Source organism: Psittacula echo (assembly GCF_963264785.1).
Source record: "Psittacula echo genome assembly, chromosome: 6".
NCBI classification, from domain to species: Eukaryota; Metazoa; Chordata; class Aves; order Psittaciformes; family Psittacidae; genus Psittacula; species Psittacula echo.
In genome coordinates, this window is record NC_137743.1 from 34570815 (window position 1) to 34584405 (window position 13591).

Below are 13591 nucleotides of genomic sequence, written 5' to 3' on the forward strand. Positions count from 1 at the left end.
ACCCCCAGACACCTGCAGACATTTAATGATCTTTTATTTATGTTAATAAGAGTAAAAAACAATAGCGTAGAAATTCTACTAAATACAATAGAAGAACAATGCAAAATTCCTCTTGCTTAAAACAGAAGCATCTCCATAATTCTCCTTATCACCTGGATGATGGCACTGAAACTCAGAATTAATAACAAAACCAATATACGTGTAATTTCTTTAAAAACTTTCCAGGTATGCTCAGTGTCAGTGAGCAATCATGTATTACTAGACCGCACACTGGCACATTGCACAGTAAAGCATTCATAGGAATTGAGGATGTTAGCTATAGCATAGCAACCCTTGCAAGCAAAGAATGCATTTTCCAACAAGTAACCAGGCAGCTCTACAATTCAGTTCTCAGCCCTTAGTCTTCCAGCAGATAGTTCGGGTTGACAACCAGGTATGGATCTTCATCAAAAGTCTCCTCTTCTTTGGATCCTCTCAGTCCTGATTGAGACAGTTCTATCAGAATGTGGTCCTGCAACAGACAAAAAATTTGTATTCAAACAAGAACAGAAAGGTTTGTTCGTACTTTTTGAAAGGCATCTCCTTTTTATTCTGGTAGCAGCTCTTGCTGATAAATTATTTAACCCTTTAAAATTGTGAACTCCCTCTTTAATAGGTTCCTAATCTTAACAATTATGTTCAGTGGAAAACTTACATATTGTATGCTTTCTGGGAACACTTCAATATAAGTGGTTTTGTGTCTTTAAAAGTGAGAAGTACTTTATATTTTCATACTTTGTCCTCCAAACTGCCCTAGTGCCCCATGATTTAGTCATCCATTGAAGAAACTGAATTTTTGTATTGCTGTATCCTAATGTATAGCTAACACCATAGAAATACAGAAAAATATCACTTCCACTTCTGTAAGGACATAATATGATGGTTTCAATTTTTACTTGTACATATCTCTAACTTATTTCAGTGTTTTCTCTATTTTAGCAGGTATTAAACAAATAAGGTATTTATACTGCATTGGTCAATAACACGAAAGCACAAAACATATTCCTCAAATTAGGTAAGTATTCTGTTAAAAATTAATCACTGCACCACATAAGTTAAAACCCTTTTTCATTATCCACACATTTCTATACATACATAATGTGTAAGTCGGTGAATGACTCTCTCGATGATCTTCTTTTTATTTATTAGTTCTTCTTCAGATTCTATTTCAGATTCAATTTCCTTTAGATACCAATTAATAAGTTCACTCTTCTTTAATGACGAATCATCCTCTTCTGCAAAGAAAATAATTTGCATAAACACAGCACCAATAAGATACCATTCAAAGTGTAAGAGAAAAGCATTTATATGTTAACACTTACAATGCTGAAAAGAGAAACATGCTTTTTAAGACGTTCAAACTTCTTCTGTTTCTTAAAACACCATGTTCTGTGCAGGAGGCTGTTGTATTATGGTTTAATTAGAGACATTTAGACTGAAGGTTGAAGCTTTCAGGTCTATGCATCCAAGTAGCTTACAAAGCAAGTGAGCAGCCTAGCTACCACATCAGCCTTCAGCTTCAAGAAAAAGCAGTTGTAAGGTCTCATACAAGTATGCTGTAAGTCAGGGCAAAATCAAATCACTGTCACACAACGCTGAAGAATTCATCCTTCTACATGTATTCAGCATTTTGAATATGTACTGTAGTCTCCATACCCTTCCAAAATTTTGCAGCATTGGTATATAATATGAGACAACTGCTGCATTTCATAACAGCCTCATTGCAAGAGAAATATTTCATCTTCTCAAGAATGAACCAGCCATTTGGCACACTGCAGCTATTTGGTTAAGTATATATTTCAGGCTGTGGCTACAATTGGCTACAGGTCTTGCTACAATTTTCACTGCTGCTGACTCTCCTAGTTAGGTTAAACCAGTAAATGCCAAAAGTCCTTTCCTGGATCTGCTCTGTTGACATGTTACTTGACTTCCTGGGTTTCAACAAAAGACTGAAGAACCAGAGCTAGGAGTTTTATCTGTATCATCAGATGTAGTTTAGCCACATGTGTACAGGTTCACACCTGATCTAACAAGTTTGGTCTCAGCAGGAGTGAAAATCTCAAATGCAACAGCATGAAATGTAGTAACAGTTGCTCCCTGAACTCAGGGTCTGCCATCTTTTTAATAAAAAAATACTTACCTTCCTCTGCTTTCCTAAGGTGCAGCACCAGGAGATTAGAAATTCGCTGATACTCAGTGAAGCCCAGCCTAAGAGAAGCTTTGGGTGCAACATCCTTGTTCACGTCCTCAGAATGGCCATTGATCCCATTCACTACACCACTGACCCCAGCTGGAGCTTCTGCTTCACCTGTTTGAATACATGCTCAGGTTTAAATCTGTAATATCTTTTAACTGTTTAATACTCTGATCCACTGAAAAGTGTTGCATTGACCAACCAGGTGAGTGGACCCACAAGGAGGCTGAAGAAATAAGGGAGTTAAGAGTAGAAGTCAAGAGTCTTTAGATGAGAAACAGCTGAGAAACCAAAAAGAAGCATATACTCAAAAAAGGTAAAAGGTTGGAAGTACCTTCGCCTTTGAAAAAATTTTCTACAAGTAGTTTACCATTGACTCCATCTTGCTCCTCTCGATCCTCCATTTGCTGTTCATCATCTTGGTCCAAATTGATGTCGGGAGTCTCAACTCTAATGATGGACTTGTTTAAAAGCCTGAAAGCTTCCTTCACATGTTTCGGGTGAACCTGGGTAAGATTTGAAAGAAAAAAAAAAAAAACCACAAACAACCCCATGTATTAAACAGGCATGGTGGCTAAGAGTTAGCGTTTAAAGCTTTTTCCCCTCCCCCAACAGTTCCAGAAACTCACCTCTGACAAAGGATTTTTTTACCTATTTCACCTGATTAATCCTAAGCAGCAAAGACTGTACAAGTCAAATTATATCCTACTACAACTCTTTTGAGCTCACACAAGGTTATATAGGGAATAAGAAACTTGATGAATCTTTCAGGCTTCAGCAATCATATGGAATTGATAAAAATTTTACGTAAGCCAAGAACATTTTGAAGGAAGATCAGTAGAGCAAGAAACATGAAAGAAATGGGTCTGAACAGAAGCAACATGGAAAAAAAAAAAAAAGTAATTAATGAGACTCTCCTCCGAAATTTAAAAGCAAAAACTGGACAAATCATCACTAGCTGAGCCGTACGCTAAAAGCCATCTATTTCTGTATCAGCTGAATTTAACTGAGAAGAAGCCAATGGGTGTCCTTCTTACACAACCAGTGAGCAAGTTTCTATCACTGCATGTGTCACATAGCCCCTGTTTGTCAAGATTTGACAGCTAACGAGCTGAGACTGCTGATACAACTGTAATGCAAAAATATGTAAGTTCTCAGTTTGGACCAGCTGATCTCAGTTTTACAAGACATACCTTAAAACCAGTATTTCTGGCATACAAATTCAGAGTGTGACAACATCACAAGTGAAAACATGATCCAAGCTCTCCTCTTCACCCACAGGATTTGAATATGTACATTACCACAGCCAAACAGCACAGCCAGAGCTCCCACAACATTTGTATAAACACTTATACAAACTTTCATCAAAAACAAACTTTCATCATGGTACCTCATCACAGCAGTGCATACGGGCCATAGCTTCAGACAGACGAATCATGCTTTCCAGTTGTCGTACTGTGATTCTCCAGGACGACTTTGTCACTCCAGAGCCATCACGCTGCCGCAGTCGTTTATACTGCTCCACTATAAACTCCTCGGACTCCTTAGATATCTTTGTGACATCCAGATAGTATGACAGTTTGCCATGTTAAAAGTATTAAAGCTTATTCTTCTTGCATTAGATTGGCAGTCCCCAGATGTTTTTGTACTAGCTATTGCTTTCCCTGAATTATTCCATGCTACATATATTATAGATCAATATAATGACAATCTTATTATGTTAAAATTATATTGTAATAACTATTACAGCAACAATATTACAGTAAGTACATTGACACACTAATTATTTTACAGCAGATTTTTGATATTTTCTATTTTTCTGTTCCACTGACTTGCTTCTGGGCATAATTCATGCCTGTCTGTACTAGATTGCTCTGTTTCTTTACCTCTGATTCTGCAATCAAAGGTACACACAAGCATACACTCCATACACTAACTCTCACTACAGCTTTGTGTACACACTTCCTAGCCTGAATCTATCTGCGCATATACAGATCCAGCTGGAAAACAAACTCCCCACCACATGGGAATGAAATGGGAGTTTTCAAAACTCTGTAAGGGAGGGTGTCCTCTCCTTCCACTTGAGAGGAACTATATTAGAAGAACTTCTGAAGAATGTAACACACAGTCCCTCCAAGCTGCTATCTGGACAGACCACAAAAATTTGTACTTAGAACAGTTTCCCATATTCTGTATTTTACCACAACAAAAGCAAACAAATATTGAGGAACAATACCCTTTTAAAATAAAGACATTAAGCAATACATCAATGAAATACAAAAATCTCTGCAGCAGCTGTATTGAATAACCCATGCCCTTGAAGTACGCGAAAGTTATGACAAAAGTCCTCAATTGTTCAAGACAGAGGTTAAGAACTGCCACCAGAGTTAAGACTACTGACTGAAACAGTCTCAGCTAGGCTGGCTGGATTACTGGAGTTAAAAAAATAATCCCAAAAGTACATAGCTCCAGAATTATGTGATGTTTCTAGAATAGTAACTGAGTTTACAGCTCTTTTCTTGAGAGAACACTTAGTGTCTTTGCATTCACCAGAAAAAAAGCATGTTACTGTTCCTTTGGATCTCCCTCATACAGAACAACTTATACAGGAAAATAGAATTACCTTTGGTTTGAACTGTCTTGCAAACAGCAGATACCTTCTGATATCATCTAATGAATAGACACGATCAACAGATTCTTCTACTCTGGAATGCAGATCCACTATGCGTCTGGCAATGGCGTAATCTGTAACCTGGGATATTATTGCTCTGTCAGATCACTTTCACAACGCTAGTCAAATATCAAAGCAGCAACTGCATTCTTCCTTTCCATTCCCCTCCCTCACTTGCAATCCTCATGGCAGAGCTAGCCTTCTCAGAAGCCAGATTCTCTGCCAGAAGATTCAGGGGAATGCCAGGGAGGTTTTTAATTGAAGGAAACATAGCAGAGAAGGGACAAAAGACAGTTTTAGGATTTATAATCTCTTGGAACAATCCTGAGTTACAACTTAGCTACAGAATAGGCAGAAAGCAGGACTCTGCAGTGTGGGAACTGCTTTCTTCCTTTTCAGCCTACTCTGTTCTCTTTCATCAGTCCCTTCTCAATTAGATAATCACTCTGAGCAAAACAGTGGAGAGAACAGCGCTGAACCAACATTGACCTCTCTATCTCACGCATTCCCAAGGCAAATGCCACATAGACAGGTGGTAGCAGTCTTAACATTAGCAACCAGTGATTTTTAAAAGATTACTAATGGCGTTAAGTTTGCAGGTCAAATCACTACAAAATGAAAAGGCAGTATCCTTGTATTCAACAGAGCATGTTCAGATTTGTACTGCCAGCTTTTAACTTTGCACACAGAGAAGAAAAGCAGAAGCAAGATACTTGCATTAGATCAGCTTCACCTAAAATTACAGATGGCACCAAGACGGTCAGAGGGAGGAGAGGCTGAAAAAACTGGGTCTGCTCAGCTTGAAAAGAAAGCAACTGCCTCATTGGTGAGTATAGATGTGATGCAGCCAGATTGTTCTTAGAATTACAGACTGACAAGAGGCAACTGACACAAACTGAACCATGAGAAATTCTGATTAGATATAAAAGTTGTTATTTTTTAAATGTGTGAGAGTTGTCAAACACTGCAGTAGGAGCCTAGAAAGACTGCAGGATCCCCATCCTTGCAGATACTCAAAACTCACCAGGTCAACCTGTTCTCTATGACCTGCTTTGAGTGTGAGGTTAGACTAGAAACCTCCAGAGATATTTTCTGACATAAATTATCTGACAGTTTCTTAAAATTACCTCATTACATTCATCCACAAGAATGAAGAAAAGATCAAAGCGAGACATGATGGGAGCTGACAGGTTTATATTCTGTTTCAGTGACTTGGATCTGTCATAGTGCCCACCAACTGGGTTTGCTGCAGCCAAAATGGAGGTCCTGGCATTCAAGGTAGCCTGGCAGTGAAAAATATGAATAAAAAGAGAAGAAGAGAATATCTGTGACCGCTTGCTAAATCATCTCATTGCAATTTGAAAAGGTCAGCATAATATCTTTTAGATAATGTTTCAATGGAGGTATTACAACCATCACTCCTCAGAAGAACCCAGATTCTTCTAACCAGCTCTTTCTAACCGGGTCTTGGCCACAAGCAACAGTCTGATGGATCAATATTTTAATACTGTCACACTCTTGCCAACAATACTGAAACAAACTTTTAAAATTGCTTCTCACAACACTCCATTTCTCACAGTGCAAATACACGTTTATACAGACATGCACAGATCTATATCCTCTGTCAGGGTTACTTCAAGGTTAGGATTTTCTCGTTTTGTTTCCTGTCCCCTGCTACATTTTTTTCCCCTTTCAGTAACATTTCCGATCTTTTTTTTTTTTTTTTTTTGCCTGGGGTTTGTGACACAAAAAACTTTGGAGGCAAGTGATCTCTGTCCTGCCACAGCAAGGCAGCTGACATGGGAATCTGACAGAGATGCCAGATCAGTACATGTAGCAAACAGTTCAGTGATAGTACAGACTAGACAATTAGAGGAATAGCGCAAACTACCTTTACTCCTGCTTTAGTAATGGATATAGTCTGCTGCTCCATTGCTTCATGAATGGCTACTTGGTCCCGCAGTTCCATTTTGTCAAATTCATCAATGCAACAAACCCCCTGCAGTGCAATAAAAAGTAATGTCACCCCAGTTCAATCACTTTTTGGGGAAAAAAAGCATCTTTAAGACAATTTGGCACTCTGTCATTAATCAAAACCACTCCAGGATGCAGAAACCCTAGTTCCTGGACTCACATTATCCGCCAGCATCAGTGCTCCAGCTTCAATGACAAATTCATGAGACTCTTCATCTTTCACAACAGCAGCTGTCAGACCAGCAGCACTGGAGGCTTTTCCACTGGTGTATACAGCACGAGGACTGAACTCATCTACATGCCTAAGGGGAGGAAGAACAGTAAGGAACTTAAAGTCCAAGTAAAACTTGCAGAAACAAGACAACTGTAATACAGAGCTGTTTTTAATCTCTCAGGCCACAACTTGCTCCTTCCTTCAGAAAGCAATTAATATTTAGGGAGGCCTTCTCACCTCACCTTGAGCAAACCTTGGAAACTAAACCTTACGTAACTGCAGTCTCTCACATGTCTGTTATTCACCTGTGGTTACACCAGCAGAAAAAGTAATCCAGATCATTTCCCACAAGTTTTCTGCTGACTTCACAAGCTAACACAGCTCACAGGAAAAAAAAAAAAAAAATCAGCAAAAAGGAATAAAATGGCTTCATAGAAAGAAGCAGTGAGACTGACCACAAGCAGCCTAAGGCAGCTTCTGTGATGCCTCCAGATTTCTGAGCTGCAGTGCATGCTGCAAGGACCTCTGCATTGTCCTCCAAGAAGCTGAGGTCAATGAACAGCATGGCAAAATAAAACCATATTGAATAAAACTTCCAATTAAAAAGCATTAGAAGATGTAGCATAAACCTTATTTATTTCATAGTTATTTTTCAAAGCTAACAGTTGTCTATTTGTCCAAAGTGCTGAAACCTACCCACTTTGACTAAGCTAAAAAATGCAGGAGGGGGCAGAAATAATTATTTCATTTGCCTGATATTTTATACGTGAAATAAATTCTGTACTTTAATACACAATGTCATTTGAAAAAATGTAGAAATTAATACTTCATTTTTTGTGATTATCACAGGAACTTGAGTTTGCTTCAGCCCTGTTCAAGTATTCAACCACATCCAAACAATTCCTGGATAATGTTCTTAAATGTTTTACTTCCCTTTCCTTAACATGGAAAAAGCACAGTTCACATTTATAGCTCTTGTCACTCTGGACTATGTTTAAATACTTTGTTTTAAAGAGATGCTTACTTCAGAAACTGACTCTTGGCTGTACTTGGATCACCAACCACACAAACATTGATGTCCCCACGCAATGAAGTGCCTTCTGAAGTGGTCTTAGGAACTCCTCCAAAAAGCATAAGCAGGACCCCACGTTTCACTTCATCATTACCTGCCCCAGAACAGACAACTCGATTAAAAATCCCAAAGAACACATCCCATTCTTCCTATTTAGAAGAAACTTCACCCCACTAGAATTTTAGAGCATTTGGGTACATCTGCTCAGAATTTACCTATTTGCTAAACATCCTCTAAAACTGCATTTATGTGCTTGATTTAGCTTCAGGGGAGAATGATTCAGAAAGCAGCTGAATTCCTTGATGCTACAGAGGCTCAGAATATGAAACAAATTCAGCTGATCAAACTTTTCAGATATAACCAACATAAGTCCTCAAACTAGCTCTGAGCCAAAAAGAACTGCAAACACGCAGATAACATGTACAACAGCATACAACTATTTGGAACCCTTAAATCTTCAGAAAGAAGCCCATATAAAATAGAGCTCACACCCAACAGTCAACTTTATGTAGGGTCTGGCAGATCACCTAATAGCAAAACCAAATGTTCTGACCAATATCTTGAAGGCCTTAATGATTAAGCATAGCAAGTACTCAGGAAATAGATTCTCGTTTACCAGCAAAACCAGTGCTGGAGGAGAGTTTGTGGTAGTTGGCATACAGTTCTCAAGTTTTCCCGAACAGCAGTACACAGACAACAAAAAGAGTTCGTATTTTCACAAGAGACATCCTTCCTCTAAGAAGCAACAAATGGACTCTTACCATGGATAGTGGGGAAGAGGCTGGTGCAGAGATTATGGTAAAGGTTCTTATCTTGGCTCATTTCAAACACCTTTTCCCACTCTTTCACAGACATTTGGTTTTTAATGCTTTCTGCAGTCTGCTCTTCATCTCTGATCTCTTTTCCACCAAACTAAAAAAAAGGAGACAAAGTAGTACCGTGGTGACTACCAAATGAGAGCTCATTGCCTTATACCTTTAAAAAGAGACAACTTCCTAGGGGGCAAAACCAAAAGAATGCAACTTCAGTTACTCTGAAAACCAAAAAAGACACGCTTGTCCACAGATTAAAGAGCAAGTAAACCTGTACTTCTTCCTCTGGCTAAAATTTGCCTTTGTAAGCATTCTTCAATAACTGGAATTTACAAGGTCCTCATTCCTCTAGAACGAGGCAGGAAACTTTCACACTTGGAAAATAACAGACGCTGGTTTTATCATATGTGATGGTGAAGCTGCTATCAGAATTGTAGATTAAAATGTCATACCATGGTATTTTAACCCAGCCACAGTCCATATTACTTATTATGCTGTAGTAACATTCCAAGATGTTACGTGATAAACAAGAGGGAACAAGAAGGATCGCTGTTTTCCTTATGACAAAATGAAAAAAACCTCCAGGATTTCTTGGAGGAAAAGCAAATGCTGCAGAAATGGATGAAAACTGAACAGAAATAAATGGATCAGCTACCTCTTTAGAACTGATACATTGATAACATTGGCAAATAATCACATCTGTGAAAACTGCTATGAACAGTAAAGATGAGAATAAAAAAACCCCTGCTATATAAACCTAATCAGTATATAAAGACAGTCAAAAGCACAGGAAGGTGATACACGTATGTACCCATTCCCAATCCCTAATTTGAGGTAAAGCCATAACAGCACAAATCATCAATACCTTTAATTTATTTTTTTTTTTTCCCCCCAGACTCACCCGTGGATTTGTTGGTGCAACATAACAAGCTAGAAAGACTAGCTTATATGACAGCTCTCTGACTCCAAGGGCACGAAGTCCTCGGACACCTTCAGCTTCATAGCCCTCTGTCCCACTGACTCGGGAGCTGGTTTCTGCACGCACCCCTGCCATTAGAGTGGGAGTCAGAACAGCAGTTCCCAGAATAAGTGGGAGGGACATCTCATCAAGGTCATGAGCAGTAGCAACAAACCTGGTGTTGACAGCTGGGACACATCAGGCACAACAATCAGTGACCCCGTGAAGTCACATTTGTCACCTGCCTGAGCAGACTCCACTGCTTCTGCGCGCAAGATCACTTCCACACTGCGAGGAATGCTACCACGTGGCAGCTCAGCCTGCGTCTCCTGAATGCGAACCTGAGGAGGGAGAGAATATAAAGCACTTAGCAAATGTCACCAAATTTGAAACTGCTTCTAAAGCTAAGCTGCTAACAAAGACACTAAGTAGACTTTGATTGCTGCCATCCACATCAACCATGAAATTTCTCCTACAATAAGACAACCAACCAAAAATCCCTTCACTAATCAGTATCTAAGGAGCCTTGGAGAAACTTAAGAGAATACACAGCGGCCACAGTGGCAATTCTGAGGGCCAGGAAAAGAAACTTGAAGTTCGGTTAATGTGACTGACACAAAATATTATTGCAGGATGTGAAGTGCTGAGGATTTGGTAGAGCAGATCAACTGGGAAGAGTAAAACACTGCAGATACTAAAAGACACATCTTTTCCTATGAAACAACTAGACATGATGTACCTGCAACACAAAATTAGCAGTGGCTCAAATATGTGGTTTTTCAGCGGTTTACTTAGACAATAAACACCATACAACAAAACTGGTTTGATAATATTCATAATGTCCCATGCTTAAACATAAACCTTCCATAGAAAGAAAGAAACTATCTGCATAAATTCCAGTGCTTTTTCTTGATGTCTTTTCTTGATATTGACAGAACCAAAATTAACAGTCTTTGATGTGTAGAAGTACAAGCAACACCTTTCAACTACCACAGAAACATCATCTGTATTTGTCATCGCCCTCCGACCTCACCACTGTACCTTTTGGAAATCAACAAATCTTGATTTGTTTGTGTCCAGCAGGAATCTCCTCCTATTGGCACAGACTGGGTTTCTGCAGATGTTTGGCTGTGTGTATTTAAATTGCTGTTCCACATCTTTAATCACTGTCTGGCAGTCGAGGCACATGAAGGTTCCACTTACAAGCTCGGGGTGGACTGGGTGGGTACGCACCACCTGTCCACTGATACGCATCAGTGAGCCAATTTTTGCTGAAGTTAGCTCTCGGATTCTGTTTAAAACAGAAATTCAAAAGGATTAAATTACTGAGTTGATATTTTTTAGGTCCAGGGTACTATCCAAGTACTAACATGCAACCTAGTTTCAGTCAGTCTGAAAACAGCAGTTTTAACAGACAGAAGAAGCAAGGTTACTAGAATATATTCTCATTTTATGATTTTACATAAACTTCTGGATTAATACTAAAGGTCAAACCAATGCAAAAGCTACTTCACTGGTACTTCAACAGCAACATGCTCTAAATTACTGTTTAAGTTCAAGAAGTTACATTTGTTTGAGGAATTTGATGAATTTAAGTATCTGAGTATGTTTCACAAATGAAAAAATGTTTCAAAAGACAACTTGCACAAGATCAGGAAACTTCTTCATAATTATATTGATCAACTGTACATTTCACACTGTATTACCGAAACAGTTCCAGTATGTTTTGACACTTCTTTCCCACTTGTAAAAATGTACAAGTTTTTGGAATTAGTAATCATCTTACTTGAGCCTGGTAGGTAGATCTTGGAATGCAATATAAAAATCCTTGTTTGCAGGAACATTTCCATGGTCTCTGGCAAAAGTCTTTACTGCTCGGCAGAGGTAAGGGTAAACCCTGAAATACAGAGAAGAAGTTCAAATTTTAAAGAAGTTACCAAAATGTCTTCTTTGCTTTAGACTACACCAAAGGCTTGTATCATACATTTCCCGGTTCTGGCTTTTATTGCCCTATTATTGTAAGAACACACAAAATCCAATCTAAATACGCTAAGTATGCAATTACTGCATAATAATGCCATTTGCTTTATTGTCTGAAAACTGACTTTTTTAAGTCTCATTTTATGACACTGTTATCCTTGTATTAAGTAGATGATCCTCAAAATATGCCACTGACTCACAAAGCATTTTCAGAGCAAGAAGTTCTAGAGTTTGTTCCTTATTCCTGTATTGACCACTTACTTCTTTATCAGCATAAATGCAGTTGCCTAGTTAGCTAAGGGTTTCCAGAAAGGAATCCATTGAGAAATAAGTTCTGACCCAGTAAAGAGAGAAAAAAAAAAAAAAAAATCTTAAATGTGTTTTCAGGATACAGAAGCAGGCAAACCTTTCATTTTTTATATAACATGCAAAAGATGTCATGAGACCACAGCATTGCTAAGCTGTCAGGTACACCTTACCTGTAAAATTCCTCCTGAATAGTGGTAGAAAGCTGCTGATTGAACTGCTCCAAATCCACAAAGCTTACAATCAAAGTGTTCCGCTCTGGTCGAATCAGTTCTTCAGCATCACGTAAGTATTTGACCTCCCCATCGCTGTTCTGGAACCTGAAAGTGATTCCGGAAAGCGTTTCACAGTTACACATCAGGCAGCAATCGAATGCAATCAGATACTTCTGAACTCAGGAGAGAAAGCGAGGGAAAGGATCACACACATTGAGGAGTGTGCAAGAGAACGACAGCATCCCACAGTCCCTTGCAAACGCCTTTCCAACAATACTTCTTCCGCCCCCTTGCTGCATCTATCAACCGCTAAGCACCGACGCACCGGGTCTGCACTCCATACATTAGGTTTGCCCCACAGAAACTTACTTATGATTTAATAACGGCTCTGCACCAGCAAACTGGGTTTTGTTTCCTCGAGGTCATTTTAACAGTTCCCTTGTTTGTTGCTGACGGGTCCCTCGGGAAGCAAAATGTGGAAAGCCAGGTATTAAGGTGTAACAACCGAGCCCTGAAAGGGATTTTCAACCTGGCTGTCACAAAACGTCTTTGGAAGGGACCAAACGCACCTAACAAAGTGCCCGCAAAACCTCTCTGGTGAGGATTTTGCCAGCCAAGGGAGCACCGTGCTCTTCTCCTATACCTCTTGCAAGGTAGACACCCCACGACAGAGGAGTGTCCCAGCGGGGGGCCCAGGTGACGAGAGAGCTTTCCCGAATGAAACACGGCGGGTTGTGGCGACAGGCCCTGACAAGATTCACCCAAATGGCGGCTCCCTCTGAGGCGCTAGCGGCCCACCGCCTCCCGGCGGCCCTGCCCGCCCTCCCCCGGGCCCAGCCCCTCCACTCACTCCTCTAAGAAGTCCTGGAACAACTTCTGGCACTTCTCGGCCACCTCATCGCGAAGCTGCTGTTGCTGCTGCACCGCACCCGCGTTCCCCACCGCCAGGTCCATCCCGACCGCGGCTCCGATTCCAGCCCGGCCCCACAGCGGTTCGCGCCACAGCGCACCCCACGTGCGCCCCTGTGGCGGCCAATCGGCTACCGCCGCCCCGCAGAGCCCCGCCCCGACGCCCTAGCTCCCCCTTCCCCCACGGGCCTTTTCGCGCCAAAGGCGCGAGTCACGGCGGAGAGGGGTTGGCTGTGGATCGCTGCCC

The 13591-nt window shown here is 40.3% G+C and overlaps 1 protein-coding gene across 1 annotated transcript; it reads right to left on the reverse strand.

Moving 5' to 3' along the window:
- Positions 1 to 284: 284 nt before the first annotated feature.
- MCM6 (minichromosome maintenance complex component 6) lies at positions 285 to 13389 on the reverse strand (the record flags this gene model as incomplete). Its single annotated transcript, XM_080621670.1, has 17 exons — positions 285 to 511; positions 1135 to 1274; positions 2180 to 2347; positions 2604 to 2739; positions 3624 to 3785; positions 4857 to 4985; positions 6032 to 6187; positions 6796 to 6903; positions 7039 to 7180; positions 8117 to 8258; positions 8926 to 9076; positions 9878 to 10023; positions 10110 to 10275; positions 10976 to 11225; positions 11721 to 11831; positions 12394 to 12540; positions 13286 to 13389. The coding sequence occupies 17 exons, from the start codon at positions 13387 to 13389 to the stop codon at positions 398 to 400; spliced, it is 2472 nt and encodes an 823-aa protein (XP_080477796.1). The 3' UTR covers positions 285 to 397.
- Between the last annotated feature and the right edge of the window lie 202 nt (positions 13390 to 13591).